The sequence below is a fragment of the Uloborus diversus genome, chromosome 9 (genome assembly GCF_026930045.1).
Source record: "Uloborus diversus isolate 005 chromosome 9, Udiv.v.3.1, whole genome shotgun sequence".
Classification (NCBI taxonomy): domain Eukaryota; kingdom Metazoa; phylum Arthropoda; class Arachnida; order Araneae; family Uloboridae; genus Uloborus; species Uloborus diversus.
The window spans coordinates 74,525,657-74,543,752 of NC_072739.1; the positions used below are offsets into that span (position 1 = coordinate 74,525,657).

The 18,096-nt window shown below is 30.8% G+C and overlaps 1 protein-coding gene across 1 annotated transcript in view; it reads left to right on the forward strand.

The window, feature by feature from the left end:
- LOC129230100 (E3 ubiquitin-protein ligase UBR4-like) overlaps positions 1 to 18,096 on the forward strand; it is a 163,168-nt gene that overhangs the window by 31,261 nt on the left and 113,811 nt on the right. Inside the window, exons 10-16 of the mRNA XM_054864498.1 lie at positions 1,135 to 1,396; positions 3,308 to 3,428; positions 5,613 to 5,803; positions 12,821 to 12,906; positions 13,003 to 13,085; positions 13,515 to 13,633; positions 13,787 to 13,879. Of these exons, the coding sequence (XP_054720473.1) occupies positions 1,135 to 1,396; positions 3,308 to 3,428; positions 5,613 to 5,803; positions 12,821 to 12,906; positions 13,003 to 13,085; positions 13,515 to 13,633; positions 13,787 to 13,879 (955 nt within the window). The remainder of the gene's footprint in view (positions 1 to 1,134; positions 1,397 to 3,307; positions 3,429 to 5,612; positions 5,804 to 12,820; positions 12,907 to 13,002; positions 13,086 to 13,514; positions 13,634 to 13,786; positions 13,880 to 18,096) is intronic.

Here is an 18,096-nt window from a genome sequence, read left to right on the forward strand (position 1 = left end):
GTTGTATGATGCTAAATTTTGCTTTAAAGGAGGCCTGCCCTATAATAGTTTTGCGAAATGGCAAATAAAGTTTTTGAAAAAACTAATCCATTAAGTAGACTAAACAGTCCACAACCCGAGATGAACGAGCCCTGAACAAAATGTAGGGGAAAATCTCTAAAATCCTGCAGCTGCAACTACCACCTGTAATTAGGTTTTGCATCCTTTCTGAACAAACTGATTTTATAGAAATGGAGAGAAAAAAATTGTTCTGTTGAAAAGATATTGGAGCAGTAATTAATGTTCTTAGCATTTTGTGTTTAAGTATTATTTGCTGCATAAAAAATCGGTTTTGAGATTAATTAGTGCAACGAATGATACAAGTAAATGTACTCTGCATACTGAAAGTACATGTAACAACAAAACATGGTGCATAACTTTATAATGCAAATTTAAAAATCAATTATGTATAAGGATTTAATTTTGACTCTGGAAGAAAATTTTCTATGTGAATGTCATGTGGGTAATTAATTATCTTCCAGCATCAATGCAGAAGGAGCATACAACAAAGTTTTTCAAAGGGAAATGTTGTTTATGCTAATTTGTTTAATCAATATAATAGTTACAAACAGTCTCAATACTAATATTTTTTTCTTTGTTTCCAGATATTAATTTGACTGATTTACAGCATCTCTAAAATTATTTTTTTTGGATGTAATATTAAAAAATTTCTAGTTTTTATGAATGAAAACTCGGTGTATTACAAGTAATTTATTCGGGTGCAGTTTATCTGTTACTTAAAACATATGTATCTTTAAGTAATATACAAGTAGGTAAAATCTATTTTTTTCTCTTAAGAAATTTTTCATAAGAAAGAACTTGTGAGTTCCTTAAGTCTTGAATTTATTATGCACGTAGACACCACCACTTCCAGCCAGTTGCAATCTTAAAATTATATGTAACTGCAGACGATTATATAAATCAGTATTTATTGAAAATGTTAAATATGAAAAGCTTTTACTAAGTACAAGTATTATTTATGTCTCTTGGTAACATAAATGTTTTTTTTTTCTGAAAGTATGCTTCTGAGTCCTCAGATATTTTATGTGATGCTTCCAAGAGTTGCCTCATTATTATTTTTTAAATATATTTCAGCCAACAAGGGTGTGGAGTGCTGTCTGTTGCACTGGCCACCCATGCCATGACACTGCTGTCTGCGCTACTGGATGACTTACGAGTTGAAGTGGGTCAGAATCTCATAGAAAACGTTGGTGGCTCCCTATTTGCCTCCCGTGGACCATTTACCGTGGCCGACATCACCGAAAAGTTCACAGCATGGCAACGTGTGCAAAAGCTGACTTCCAGCATCAATTTGACAAATTTGTTGTTCAGTCTCGCCTCTGTCAGCTATAGAAAAGTATATCCTTCAGTTTTATTGTTCTTTCGCTAGTTCACCATATTGTCGCCTTAAAGCAACAGTAGGATATCTTAGTGTTGCTTTGAGGCAATGTTATACTTCTTTCAGTAGAGAAAAATATTTTCAGTAGAACATCGTAAATCCAAACTAATTGAGACAATAGGTAGTTGGGATTATCAAATTGTTTGGATTTCTCGAAAATGTCCAAAAAAAAAATCCGTTTTAGGAAAATATGCTATTCAATAAAATAAAGTAGTTATACAATATGTATGTACGAAACATACAGTACATAATGCTACAATATCTAGTTATGTTTTTAAACAAAATTTAACAAAATCTAACTCTCATTGTTTACTAACATAAAGAAAAAATATTTACAGTACTGTATGTTTTCTGTGAGGAACTATTGTGTAGTAATTAAACTGAAAAAACAAACAAATGAACTTCAAAAAAATAAAAATACTTTGACTTCAAATAAACAAGGTTGAATTAATGCAAAAAACACTGCTCTACATATTCCTTATTGAACGACTAATATCTCTCATTGCTTCATCTGGAAATAACTTTTTTTGCGTGTGACTAAAAATATTCACAGTGAGACTTTTTTTTTGCTTGTTTCGATCTCCCATGTGGTGAAATCCGTACCATTTTGATCGTAAATATAATACCCCACCTCTTTACATATGTACTTAGTTTCATTTCTTGAGTTTCTAAATAATTACATTGTATGTAATTATTTAGTTCGTGAAATGTAACTATTTCTTAGCAACCATTGATCAGTTTATTATGGAAGGGTGTTAGGATTTTTGACGCTCTGCTGTAGTTGTTGTTTCAGTAATCGTTTAATCTATGTTTTGTGTACTTTGTAAAAAAAGTTATATTTTCCCCTTTGCCAGTGGCGGCTCTTACCTTAAAACAGTGATCGGGACAGATCACGGGCGCATTCGCCCCCCCCCCCCCCCCGTTCTTTTTTGAAAAGAAGAAATTTTTTGAAAAACTTTTTTAAAAATATTTTTAACTTTCTAAAAATTATTATTTGTGTTAAGCAAAAAATTAAATTCATTTTCAACATAAAACAAGCTACAAAATACTTAATCTACTAAGTAAATAACTTATTTGCATAGTCTGAATTGCATAGGAAGAACATTCAAGCTATGTAAAATAGAACATTTAAGCAATGTAAAATAGCAACATGCAGGCAAGGTAACGATCTCGACGAATTCTGCTGTAAATATTGAGTTTCAGTGCGTCATTGTGTGGGGGGGGGGTCGACACTGACAATCCGCGGCAGCGTATAATCTGCACATCATTAATTTTACTTTTTTACCAGAAAATCTGCGGATTCTATGCGAAAAAATACTGTACAATCCTTTTTTTTTCATTTTCAAGCATGTACGTACAAAAGAAAAAAAAAAGGATAATTTTAAAAAAAAGTGAGGGGGCCCGGCCCCCTCTGGTCCCTCCTACGAGCCGCCACTGCCCGTTGTAACCAAAATTCTATACCGGCTACTGGCGACTATATAAAAATTAAAATTTTTAACTCTAAAACCAGTCACTTGATGTTTCCTCTGCTATAACCTTCGTTGATACTCTAAGTACAGCAGTTGGTTTAGAATAAAAATTGAACCCAAAGCGTGCAAAAGATGAATACAATGGGCAGTGGCAGCTCGTAGGAGGGACCAGAGGGGGAAGGGCCCCCTCACTTTCTTCAAACACACTTTTTTTTTTTTTTTCAATTTTCCCTTTTTTTTTTTTTTTTTTTTTTTTTTTTTTCCTTTTTCTTTTTCTTTTTTTTTTTTCATTATTATCCACTCACTAAATTCAAGATTTTTTTTTAATAAATGAAAGCATTTTGCTGTTCTCTAATGTGATTGCATATTTCGAAATTGATTAATGCAACTGTTCTCTCAGGCTTGCATGCTGAAAAGAATTCAAAAGAACACGCAAGATGGGGATAATTTTAGTTCATCTGATTCAAATACCTATTATGAAGATGATTTTAGTTCTTCAGAAGACAGCAGTGTAGAAACAGGTTTGTGGAATTTTTTTTTTTGTTAGTAATATTAAACAAACAATAACATTTTCTGGAATTTTGAATATTTTAGCAGTTTTTTTCCCCTGGGAATACATTAAGTTTTACATTTTCAATTTTGTATCAATTTAAAACTTGCATATAAAGTTGTTTAGTATTTAATAAACTGCTTTTGGGTTGGAGAAAAATGCAATTAATCATTTTTAGGTTTTAAATAATGCTTGGTATAGATAGGAAAATTATTTTACAGTACATTGTAAAGCATTGAAAAAAAAAAAAAACCTTAGTTGCTTTTAAGATGCTTTTTAATTAATACTTGTAATTAATGTTTTCAAAGTTTAAACTAAAAAACTTGATCCTTGATGCATGCTGATAGTGATGTGAATTTATGCTCGAAAAATTTCGGTAAATGCTTAATTCTCTTTTTTTTTCTTGTATCACGAAAGAAAAAAACAGGAAAACCAGCCCCAGTCTACACTATAAAATATGAATAAGATATGGCATAGTTTCCATTCCAAGGTTTCTAAGTTGGTTAATTTTTCTGAGCGCTTCAAAGTTCTTGACATAATTTTAAGCTTTTTGCATCAAAAATTGGACTAAATTCTCAATGAATTTCAACATACAAATTAGGCTTGGGTTTTGGACTGTCCCAAAACTGGTTTAGGACAGGTAGTTTTTACCGTCCAAACTGTCTTAAAACAAAAGTATGCTAAAGCTAAAAGGGTTTGATCTAATCAATTTGTATTTAATGCAATATTTGTAATGCATAAATAAAGATATTAATAAGGTTTAGTTAATGAATATTTGATAATTTTTTCCAAAATGTTCATTTAAAAAATATCTTTAAAAAAATGGCCGATAACTCTATTACATAAAAACTTCCTTATGTAACAGTTGGTAGAGTTATGAAGGCAATTCACAACACTACCAAGGACAACTAATTTCAGTTCCATTTAAAGGAATTTTATTAATGTGCAATATTCAGGTGCAAAAAAAAAAAAGGCTTAATTTTTTTAATGGTTTGTGCAAATAAGTTTTACATGATTTAACAAAAATTATTTTTTAAATCATAGAACAAGACATTGATGATTAAACACTTACACTTTAAAACTTGTGCTATTCTTTTTTCAGTTCATTATTTTTAATGTAATACATTCTGTAACTTTTAAATTTGCAATTTATTGCATTTAAGTCAATTATTGCACCATATTTTGAACACTTTCTTTTGCACACATGCATAAATATCGAAAAATTTGGTTTATGGGTTAAAAAAAAAAGTCCTGGATACAAATTGAAATTTTTAATGAAGGATTTATTGTCTATTAACTAGATGAAAATCAGCTGTATAACTATGATATGTATATGTTTATACTTGAATGTTCATATTGCATAAATATATTAAATAGTCAAAAAATATATAATTTTGACACATTTGTTCTGTTTTTGATATTTTCTCACAAAATATAGTTTCTCAAAAAATAATTTAGGACAATTTTGGACACAAAGGTTTTGAACAGGGCAGTAAAAACCTTCCCAACCAGGTTCATTTGCACAAATGCATAAACATGGTGAAATTTGGTTACTATTATCAAAATAATAATTATTATTATTAAATAAATAAACTCATGCATACAAATTGAAATTTTATTAAGAATTCAACTTCTCTGTAACTAGATTAAAATCAGCTGCATAAATTAGTTGAATGTTCACATTGAATAAATGTTCAATATAAAACATTACTTAGACACAAATTATTTTGTTTTTGATGTTTTCTAACAAAATGCAATTTTTCTAAAAATCTAGTTTGGGACACTTTCGGACAGTTTTGGACACAAGAGCTTTTGCACAGGGTAGTTAAAAACCAGGGTTTTTACCATAGTGTCCAAAATCTTTCCAACCCTGATACAAATTAAGGTCATGTGATTATTTTTAAAGAAGTTATTCAATGAAATTAAAAATAATCACGTGACTTGTATCCACCAATCAAAGGTAATAGATTAACCTGCATTTACAAGCGAAATCAACAAGCTATCTTAGTTGCTCAGTTAAAGCTTTTATAGTTAAAACTCAATTATGAAAGTAACTATTTGAAATTAATTAAATTTATGAAACAGCGGAATAAATGTAAATCTACTTTTATACCCTGTTTTGTATCGTGACTTCTTTTTTAATTCATATGTACAGATGATGATAGCGAACCCATTTTGGGACAATGGTTTGAAGAAACTCTGGATCCACCTGAGCCGCCAGATGCTACATCACCTCCAGCAGCTACCAACAATGATGCTGATAACACCAATAGCAAAGCTCAGCAACAGCAACGGGTGACTTCCGAGAGTGGGTCACTTGTACCTGACAAGGGTGAACCAAATGGGGTTAGTGAAGTTTAGTTCTGAGGATAAATTAACGTTTGGTAAAATTCTATAGTTGGGGCAAATCTAACTTGGCAGTGTTGTTACGGTTACAAACAGCCTAATCAAAACATATATGCGTGATTCTCCAAAATCCTAACAATATTATGTCCTCGTAGCCTAACACAAAAATTGTTTAACCCAGAAAGTGTTATTATTTTTTAATAGTTAGGATTAACTTATCTGATGTTGTTCTACTCTTATTAAAACAATAACTCATTTAGTTTTTTTCTTCAAAAATTTTTGAATAACCAGAAAGTCACACTTTTGGCATGTTCCCATGTTCATTCATTATGCATTCTTCAAAAGGACTTAAATTATTTTAAAATTTTATATTAATTTTATTTACATTCCACAAATTTAATTTTTAGTACAAAATTAAGCATACTTAAAGGTATAAAATAACATTCTTTATATAAATTTAATAATTTAAATCATCAAGGTACATCGTTTTAAACTTTGTCCCCAGGTTTTCATGTCATTTTCCTGTCCTAGGAATGAGTTTAATTATTATAGATAAAAAAAGGAATTTTTAATCCGCTATTCTATAAAACTGTTTATTATCACCATTTTGTTGGATTCCTTGAGTATTTTGTTAATATGATTTGTCTGCTGTTCTCGGTAAAATTTTGAAGTTTAAGAATAGGGTATGAAACATTTTCAATGTCATTCTCCTGGACAGTATTTCTGTTTTAAATGAACGAAAAATTTTAACTTGACTCATAGCGTGTGGTTGAACTAAGAGGTTAGAATAGAAAAATAACATTATTTGCCTTGTAATCCTGGGCCTACGTAACAGGCAAATTGTATGGAACTTGTCATACTCCTGTCCTAAACAAAATGTCAGACTCTTGTCCTAAAAAAAAGTCAAACTCTTATCCTAACACAATCACTCTCCTAGCATTATTGCCATTACATTAGTTGAAAGTAAGATTGATTGAAAAAAAAGAAAGTTAAATTTGGCAAAACGATAAATAAAAAATGTATCAGTGGAATAATTCTATTTATTTACTTTTTTATTTTATTTATTTATTTTATTTTATTTATTTATTTTATTTTATTTATTTATTTTATTTTATTTATTTATTTATTTATTTTTTTATTCAGACAAAGTGTTCTAAAAGAGATTTATTAGATAGACATTTATTTATCTAAATGTTGCTTGAGTAGGTAAGTGAAGTTGCTATAAATTTTGCAGTTGCTTTAAATTAAAAGTAAAATATAGTTATTAATGTTGCTGATTCCCTTTTTGTTTTAAGTTTGTATTTCCTGAACCATAAAATGATTCACAGGTAACTTTCTTTCTGTAAATTTTATCATACTGGTCATGGCTAACTTAAAGAAAGTTTAAGGTTGCAATTGATTTTTTTTTCCGTTGAAATGAATGTCCGTTACTCGGAGTGTAAGCTATTCAGATTGGAAAAACCTATATGGGACTTGTACTCGAAGAAATTGGGTGGTGTCCATTAAGGGAGGTTTTACATAAATTTTGCTTTGTCATTTGATAACCATACTTTTTGATTTAGGCTTCAGCTATTTATTTATTACTATAGTTACATTTTAAATAACCCATGAAGAAATTCATTTTGTAACTCTCCTGGTGCTGCTTGTCAGTCTCTTGCTGTATGAAAATTTGACCCCCTGTTTTGAAGGTGTAGAGAATCATCCATATATGCTGCAAGGTTAGGTTTGTTCCTGCTTCTGTCTTATATCTTCTTTTAATAAATAAATTCCAAGGCAGATAATTTCCTTTGTGTTGAAAAGCCAAGTTTCCTTTACATGTGTTGAAAAACTGTTTCCTTTAAGTGTGTTAAAAAACTTTCGTTTAAGTGTGTTAAAAAACTATTTCCTTTTACTGTGTCTTTTTTTTTGGGGGGGGGGGACAAACTTTTGGAAAATTTTTATAAGTGTCCTTTTAAATGCAGAAAAGCTCAGAAAATCAGAAACAATTTAACTGAAACCACCATTACTAAAAAAATAACAATTCCAAAAATGTTTCATAATTTTCTTATAATTATTTAAACCAATGCAAAAATGTAGAAGACACTTAGTTTTAATTACTTTTAAATGAATTTAACACATTACATTCTTATTAGCTTGTTTAGTAATAATTCAGGCATCGCAGCGTTCCTATATTCCTATATTTTCCTATATTTCTGAAAAAGTTCCTATAATTCCTATATTTTCCTATATTTTTCAGTTTCCGATTCCTTTTTTTTTTTTTTTGCTTTTCCCCTCGACTTTTGGCTACCGCCTTTTCCGCGATCCACGTGCAGCCGCCATTTTATCTTTCCTACTGTGCAGGGCTCCCAAATGGTTCGCTTTTCCCGCCAAAGTCCGTGTTTTATGGTAAAGTCCGCTTCAGAATTTTAACATTATGATCTGATTAGTTCGCTTTTATATTGTTTTTACTTAAATATCAGATTTTAAAAGTTTTTCATTTCGTTAAAAGTTACTGTTCTCCCAAGCACGCCGCCGCAGCGCGTGTTAAACAAAGTTCGTACGCCCATGAAAAACCTTGAAAAGTTCTTGGGGGGGGGGGAGGTCTCACACACACACATTTTCTAGTGTTTGAAAACCTTGAAAAAGTATAAAAAGTTTCTTTATTGCTTGAATTTATTTATTGTTTGGATTGTGCTTGTAATTCTTTTAAAAATATTTCATTAGTGCAATTTTCTGAACATATATATTCGATATGATTTATCGCGAAAAATTGCTTTCGTGTTTGAGGTTTCAATCCTTTTGCATCTTGTTAATATTTTGATTCTTTTTACAATCCAAAGTGATTTTGACATGTGCTTACCTTAGCTTAGCTTATTTTTCGTTTAATTTCAATAATTAATGAAGGAATTATTTTGGAAACCATGGCAACATTGAACTTACTCGGCTCGGACGCGGAAAAATGCTTCTCGCTTTTGAAATTTCCATCCTTTTGCATCTTGTAAATATGTTGATGTTTTCCACAATTAGAAGTTATTTTAGTATATGCTACTTTAGTTTAGCTTATTTTTCGTTTGATTTTAATAATTAACGAAGGAAATATTTTGGAAACAATAACATTGAGCTTATTCGGACTTCGCAGAAAATTGCATCTCGCGTTTGAAATTTCAATCCTTTTGCATCTTGTGAACATTTTGATGTTTTTGGAAATTTGAAGTTATTTTGACGTATGTTTCTATAGATTGGCTTATTTTTCGTTTAATTTCAATAGTTAACCAAGGAAATATTTTGGAAACCATAACAATAACATTGAGCTTATTCGGACTTCGCGGAAAATTGCATCTCGCGTTTGAAATTTCAATCCTTTTGCATCTTGTGAACATTTTGATGTTTTGACAATTGGAAGTTATTTTGACATATGTTTTTATAGATTAGCTTATTTTTCGTTTAATTTCAATAATTAATGAAGGAATTATTTTGGAAGCCATGGCAACATTGGCATCATACTCGGATTTCGCGGAAAAATGCTTCTCGCGTTGGAAATTTCAATCCTTTTGCATCTTGTAAATATTTTGATGTTTTCCACAATTGGAAGTTATTTTGACATATGCTACCTTAGTTTAGTTTATTTTTCGTTTAATTTCAATAATTAACGAAGGAAATATTTTGAAAACAATAACAACATTGAGCTTATTCGGACTTCGCGGAAAATAATTTCAATCCTTTTGCATCTTGTAAACATTTAGATGTTTTTGACAATTGGAAGTTATTTTGACATATACTACTTTAGATTAGCTTATTTTTCATTTAATTTCAATAATTAACGTAGGAATTATTTTGGAAACCATGGTAACATTGAACTTACTCGGACCTCGCGGAAAATTGCTTTTAATGTTTGAAATTTCAATCTTTTTGAATCATGTAAATATTAAAATATTTTGCCCAATCGAATGTTATTTTCCCATATTCCAACTTAGATTAGCATGTTTTAGGTTTAATTTAGTAGAAAATAAATAAATTTATTTTATGGGAAGCATGCCAACTTTGAACTTGGTTCGTGAAAATTTGCTTCTCTGAGCTTTCAATCGTTTTGCATCTTATAAATATTTTTATATTTATGGCAATTAGAAGTTATTTTGACATGCTACGTCAGATTAACTCGATTAAATTTTTACTTAAATAACTAAAAAATTAATATTTTTTGTGTTGTTTAATTCAAGCTTATTTAGTTTTCCAAACATAATTTTGATTATCATTAGCTTATTTTCGGTTATTACTGTTTTTTTGTGTGGGAGGGGGAGGGGTATTAAATTTAAACAATTGAGCACATAACATTTTAAAGTAGCGTCTGTATATGAAACAAAGTTGAATTATGTAATTATATGAAGTTGAATTTGTACATCATTTCATTGTCATGATGCCTGCTGCTGTTGTTGTCGTGTGCCAAGTAGGCTGGCAATTTGAGGTGCACTGCTTCACTTTTCCAACTGTAGAGTAATTTGGTGTGAAGTCCGACTTCTACAGTACACACATGCCATAAGGACCCGTTTATAGGGGACAAGGACAGGAGAGAGAAAGTACGTTCATGCCCGAGCCGGGATTCGAACCCGGACCTTCCTATCGCAGTCAGACTTCTCTGACCAATAGACAAGGCAGGCGGCATGATGCCTGCTAAAGGGGGGAATTTGTTCCCCCCCCCCCATAAAAGTTCAAAGCACTCATGGCCCTGCAATCATGGATTATTTTTTTTAATGTAAGCTTTATGATTCTTGAAAATATACTTTGAATATGAAAATTGCAAAACTATGCCTCATGTGATCTGCTTCTCTTTGTGATTGAGAATTTCAGACATTTTTAGGGAAACTTTCAATACAGTAGATCTGTTTGGTGTGTGATGGATTCATATCGGTGGAGAAGGGATATAAATGCTATTAAAGAAGCATTACAATACAGAAAAACACAAAAATAATTTTAAACTATAGAAAGATGAAGCACAGCTTCATCTATCCTTCAGTGAGACTACCAGCATCCCTGGTTCGATTCAAAATGTATCATTACGCCCATTTAGTTCTATGGAGGCTGCCTTAAGTGCTGCGCTAAGTGCCTCCCCCCCCCCCCTCCCATCCAAATGTTTGTGTAAATAATATTATTCAATGGATAAAAAGATCAGTTGTGCAGAAGGTGATAAAGGAATTGTATCATTAAAAATCAGTATTATGGTTAATTAACAAATTATTTTCAGGGATTTAGCAGCAGGCAGCTAATTTGCCTTTTGATGCTTCCTTGTGTTTAAATGAATGGTCCTCTCAAGATCCTCTTTTTAATCCTAACTGGTCCTCTTTAGTCCTCTTTTACCCTTTTCTAAAACTAAAATGTGTTGGGAGCCCTGCATTAGTTTCTAGAAAAGTGAAATTTTATCTGCACAATTGCATTCGATCCTCATTGATTTGGAGGCTTTGGTATGAACTTAAAGAAACGGTTTTGATTACTAAAATGCAGTTTCCTAACGACTTCTCATTTATTTATTTTGAAGTAATTTAAAAACCTATTTTAACTTAAATTTTCCAAAATGCATGTTTTTGTAAACAAGTGCAAGGTTCTATTTATTAATTTTTTTATGAAAGTAGTAAAAACTAACCCCCCCCCCCCCCCTCACTTTTTGTACTTTAAAACTTTGGGACAGTGGTGGCCACCAAGTTTGTTAGGTCTGGATTATTTTGCTTTAATGACCAAATATTTCTAAATCAAATTATATTTTACTGGGTGTCCTTCAAAGTCATGGGAAATCGTGGATTTCAACTATGATCGAATTTTGTACTGAAAAGTCAGGATTTTCAGGGGGGAAAATGGTCAAAAAGTATCATATCAGAGATTTTTCTGAAAAAAAAAACTCAGTATACATTTAAATTTTTAATTTGCATACATTTAAATTTTTACCTGAACACTTTTTTCTAGAAAAGAAAAGGAAATTCACAATAATTTCTTTTTCACAAAAATAAAGAAAATTCACAAAAAATATTTTGCTTTTCCGCATAACAGGGACTTAAAAAATGAAACCTGGATTGACCCCTGATATTACTGTGACATGTGACTTTGATTTCAGCATAGCACATGTTTCAACAACTTATAAAACTTTAAGTTTGGCTTTTACTGCATTGTCAAGTGATAACATAAATTAGAACAGAACTTCACGAATTCCATTCTACTGCACAGCTTGCCCATCGCAGTATCGGATCATGCAAAATCTTTCATTAAAAATTAGATTAGTGACACAACTATTTTAAGAAAGATTTGTGTTCATCTACAAAAAGTTTCGTCTATTTTTTTTATTTTTAAAGAAGTATGCCTTAATATGTTTAGTACAAATTACAGTTTTACGCTCTTTTACTGTTTGTAAAATTGATTTTGTGTGTATTTTTAGACTTATTTATGCGTATGTATTGCACTTATGTCAGGTAGTGTAATTACATGTTTTTAATCGAATAGTAGTATTGCATTTTGAAAAAAAATGTCATACTGGCGAGCTTTGTTATCGAAATTCCTGTATATCCTTTTTTTTTTCAAAATATTCCTATATTATTTCGAAAAATTCCTATATTGTTTGCAGAAAATTCCTATATTTTCCATCGAATTCCTATATTTTTTTCAGAAAATTCCTATATTTTCCTATATTTTTGTTGGCAAATGTCACTTCTATCCCTGATAATTGCATAAAAATAATAGTTCATTTGCTACATAATGTGATGAAACTCATTTTGTCACACTCCTGGGGCTGCTTATCACTCTCCTGGTGTGTGAAATTTTAACTCCTTCTTTGGGGTGGGGGGTGGGGTAGTATAATTAAAGTGAGTTCCCTCTATTTTTTGCTGTAATTCCTATCAAAGAGTTTGTATAAACTGTTTTTAGATTTTTTACTCATTTTTGTTTTTAAAGAATTTGTGGTTGAAAAATGTCAGGATTTTAGAAAATCACCTAGTTATTGTAAGTGTATTTTTTCATTTGAAGTTACTTTTAATTATGTTTGTTATTCCTTTCTTTTAGTATATCAGTCTGGCATCAAAAATCTTCACTTTTATGAATAACTTCTTAGTAAATTTTGACAATCAATGTATCAAAACATTTTTAAAGTAAGTATTTTGCTTTCAAGTGTATTTTTAAGTAATTATTATTTAATGAAAATTTATTAAATTTAGTCATCATCATTTTTTTTTTTTTTTTTTTAGATATAATTTGGGAGAATCCCAAATGATTGTTCTGGCAGGGATAATCAAAGATTTAGATCGAGAAACCTCAAGAACTGACAATGGTATTTTTTTTTTCTTTCTTTTCTTTTAAAAAAAATGTCTTTTTCATGCTAAAAAATATAATTTCCTTGAATAAAATCATGAACCTAAGAAAATTTCTTGTCAGATACCTATATGCAGAAGTTAATGTTATATTCAAGCAGCCCAGCATTCCAATTTAACTGCAGTTGTTTCAGTTTTCAAGTCTTAGTCTTGAAATATAATTGACCATTTGAAGGAAAATTTTTATGCCCTAATTATATATTTTACTACATTGTGTCAGTAACTAAAATCACCCAAATAAAAATTGTATTTTGCTATTTTTCAGTCTGAAAATGAGTAGTGAATAAACTGATTTCATTAAAGAAAAAGTCTTACTTGAACCTGTTTTGAAATGTACTCTATTTTAATTTGTAATCTTTCTAAATTATGATGTTTTGATTTCTTTGTAGGTTCAATCTGCATCTACTTTGGGCCTGTCCTGGGACAGTTGTATGATGAATTTTCTCAGTCATTAGCTAAATTTATTCACAACATTTTGGCAACAAATATGTTATCTGACAATTTACAGGTCAGTTCAAGAGGTTTTTCTTGGGGGGGGGGGGGGGAACTAATTTTTGAGTTATTACTTGTTATTTCTTTCTGTCTGTTAGTTGTAAGGAGCAGCAATCAAGTTTTTTTTCTGTTCATGTTTGGTATTATAATTTCCTCCTTTAACTTACAGAATGTGCTGTTGGCTCAATTGGGTGTTAGTCCCTGGAATCAAGAAACCTGGCCACTACAAGTGTTTTCAAGAACACTATCAGTCTTAGCTCAGGTACAAAATATTTGTCTTTTTATGTAGGAAATTTTAACTTGACGTGCAGTTTGAATTTCTCCATTATACACTGATATATATGAATGTTCTAAAAGTTCATTATGGTTTTAATTAAATAAAAGCATAAAAGTTAAATTTTTGACAGTCTTTGTAAAAAAGAAACATAAAATGTATTAAGGTTTGTGAAGTCTGAAGAAAAAAGAGTTAAAAAATGAATATTTTCATAAAGTAGTAAAAGTTGAAAATTAGTGTTTTTATTTAATGCTAAAAATGATCTAGTATGCAAGTGTTTTAAAGGAATTAAACAAACAAAGTAAAATTAAAGACTTTAAAAATCAATTTAAGTAATGAATGGCAGAACCTCAATTCATTGCTTCTTTAAGAATGTTAGAAAAACGAATAAGATGTGCATGCAGAAAATGGTGATTACTTTAGACTTTCAAACAAGCATTCACCATTTTCCTGCATGAACGGTATTATCTCCAATTTCCTTCCTCAAATGAGAAGGTGTTACTATGTATCACATATTTGCAGATTTTTTTTTTTTTTTTTTGGTTCGTATGTTATAGTAAAATAATATTTTTTATTTGTCAAATTATATAAAAATGCTCAATCTGAAGAGAAATACGTGTAGAGTAATCACGAAAATTCGAGTCTCAAAAGTCCCGTACTCCACTTAATTCAAGGTGTTCTATTTAACATTTTAAGGTACATTCTTTAATATCTAGAAAAAAACTTGCATTAAAATTTGAAAATCAAAATAGCTTGCTGTTGTAAATTTTCCTTTAACTACCACAATAAGGTAATAAAAATATATTGAGAAATCGGTATCAACAGCTATCATTTTAGATATAATTACTTGATATGTTAAAAGACTTGAAATTAGTATTGTTTTGCCACAAAGAATAAGTAACAAGCCCTTTTGGGACATGCGATTGCAGTAAAAACAGGAGAGGGGCACAACTTGTTGCCATACAAGACAAGTAATATGTGCAAAACTTTTACTTTGTATGGCTAACCGTTGTGTCGTGCAACATACCCATACAGGCGTTACAACAAAACTCGTCAAAATGGATTCAGAATTCTTTGGACAGTTCCAAATTTAATTTTTAGGTTGACTACTAATTAACATCAACAAATACATTCAAACATCATGAAAAAAAATTGGTTAAAATTTACTTGAGGCCTTATTAAATGGAAATTTTTGTTGAAATTTGAGTGAAGACAGTATTTCCTCTTCTTTGCCCAATGGAGTAAAAGGTACATGAACTTACGTCCTCAAAATAGAATAAAATTTTAATCACAAAGAAGTTTCCAGTTAATCTGAGTTTTCTGTAATCCAAGATGGTGTGAGTCCCAACTACCTCGGATTTTCGAGACAATACTCTACATACATATTCATGTACTTAAAATAGTGCTTTTTTTTTGTATTAAAAAATAAAGAAATAAAAAAAACAAGAAATCACAAATACAACTTTTATTTACTATAAGTACTAATGTGTATAATCAACGTTATTATAGTAAAAAATTACAATAAAAATAAAAATAAAAACTCTTGCTATCCTGTGGCATGACTGCCTTAAGCCTTTGACGAGCAGCCTAAAAGTAATTGTCGTCTCAACAAGTCATGTGAATGAGATCAAATAACCTCCATGAGCACTTTAAGATGGAAGCTAATCCAAACTGATGCAGATTCATTCAAAGATGATCTTTCCAAGTAAAATTTTCAAAATTTGAGGCTCCCATAGGTCTAGTCAGGTCACCTGGAATGAGGAATGTCAATGCAGAAAAGGTTTGAGCTTCCAATGACAATCAACAGTCACAAAAATAAAACTTCATTTTTCAAGCAACAAATGCTCAATCATTCTTTTCTTTTTTAGAATTTTACTAGCAAAAGCAGTTTTAACAATTGTTAAACACTTTCTGCACCTGTTTTAAATTGGAATATCAGATTCATTTTGAGTCACTCTGTTACCGAAGGCAGATGGATTCAAGATATCTTGTAACATTTAATGACTACTTTCTGCAACAAAGTCATAGTGTTATTATGGTTTTTCATGTTTTATCCTCGCTATTGTGTGTATGCCCAAGCCAAAGTTTAAGAATTCACTGATAGTTCATTTTTGATGTTATCATATCTACCAAAAAGTTCTGGTTAGTATGAATTTTGACATTATGATAAAGGAATTTAAATATTATAGGCTCTCTTTACAGCATTGAATAGCTAATGGCATACAATTTTTAGCTTTTTGGTCATTTCAGTTTTTGTATAGGATCTGTTTCAACCATGTCGGATTTTGAAAAGGGTTCATATCGCTCGTTTGGAAAAAGAGTACCGCGATACAAAATTTTTTCTTTTCTTTTTTTTTTTTGCTTAAAGGCCTTCAAAGGACGTTATCTTCTTTAGAAAGTAATGTCAGATTTTTTGTTCTAATATTAACCATTGGAGAGCACATAAACTTACTTTTCTTAATGCAAATTGCCTGAAGAGTACAGCTTCAAATGCTTCTCCTGGGAAATTTCATTTTTTCATATTGTAGCACACTTCCTCCAAATGAGCAATATATATATATATATATATATATATATATATATATATATATATATATATATATATATATATATATATATATATTTATACATAAAGGGCTAATCTCTGTCCGGATGTCCGGGGTAAACTTCAAAACTACTGGACGGATTTTAACCATTTTTTCACCATAGATAGCTACATAATCGGGAACAACTTAGGCTACAATTTATCGCTAAAAAACTTAGTCTAAAAACGTCGTGATCGAAAACGGTAAATGTCATGTAATTTCCACATCAAATGATTAAAGATTAAACCCATTGTTTCGAAATTTCGTTGCCTAACAACAGCAATATTAAAAGTAATCATAATGTAAATTTTGAAACAAGGCCTCTCTGGAGCAAGCATGACATTGCTTTCCTAGGACTTGCATCCTCATCTTTATACATATAGGGCTAATCTCTGTCCGAATGTCCGGGGTAAACTTCAAAACTACTGGACGGATTTTAACCATTTTTTCACCATAGATAGCTACATAATCGGGAACAACTTAGGCTACAATTTATCGCTAAAAAACTTAGTCTAAAAACGTCGTGATCGAAAACGGTAAATGTCATGTAATTTCCACATCAAATGATTAAAGATTAAACCCATTGTTTCGAAATTTCGTTGCCTAACAACAGCAATATTAAAAGTAATCATAATGTAAATTTTGAAACAAGGCCTCTCTGGAGCAAGCATGACATTGCTTTCCTAGGACTTGCATCCTCATCTTTATACATATAGGGCTAATCTCTGTCCGAATGTCCGGGGTAAACTTCAAAACTACTGGACGGATTTTAACCATTTTTTCACCATAGATAGCTACATAATCGGGAACAACTTAGGCTACAATTTATCGCTAAAAAACTTAGTCTAAAAACGTCGTGATCGAAAACGGTAAATGTCATGTAATTTCCACATCAAATGATTAAAGATTAAACCCATTGTTTCGAAATTTCGTTGCCTAACAACAGCAATATTAAAAGTAATCATAATGTAAATTTTGAAACAAGGCCTCTCTGGAGCAAGCATGACATTGCTTTCCTAGGACTTGCATCCTCATCTTTATACATATAGGGCTAATCTCTGTCCGAATGTCCGGGGTAAACTTCAAAACTACTGGACGGATTTTAACCATTTTTTCACCATAGATAGCTACATAATCGGGAACAACTTAGGCTACAATTTATCGCTAAAAATCTTAGTCTAAAAACGTCGTGATCGAAAACGGTAAATGTCATGTAATTTCCACATCAAATGATTAAAGATTAAACCCATTGTTTCGAAATTTCGTTGCCTAACAACAGCAATATTAAAAGTAATCATAATGTAAATTTTGAAACAAGGCCTCTCTGGAGCAAGCATGACATTGCTTTCCTAGGACTTGCATCCTCATCTTTATACATATAGGGCTAATCTCTGTCCGAATGTCCGGGGTAAACTTCAAAACTACTGGACGGATTTTAACCATTTTTTCACCATAGATAGCTACATAATCGGGAACAACTTAGGCTACAATTTATCGCTAAAAAACTTAGTCTAAAAACGTCGTGATCGAAAACGGTAAATGTCATGTAATTTCCACATCAAATGATTAAAGATTAAACCCATTGTTTCGAAATTTCGTTGCCTAACAACAGCAATATTA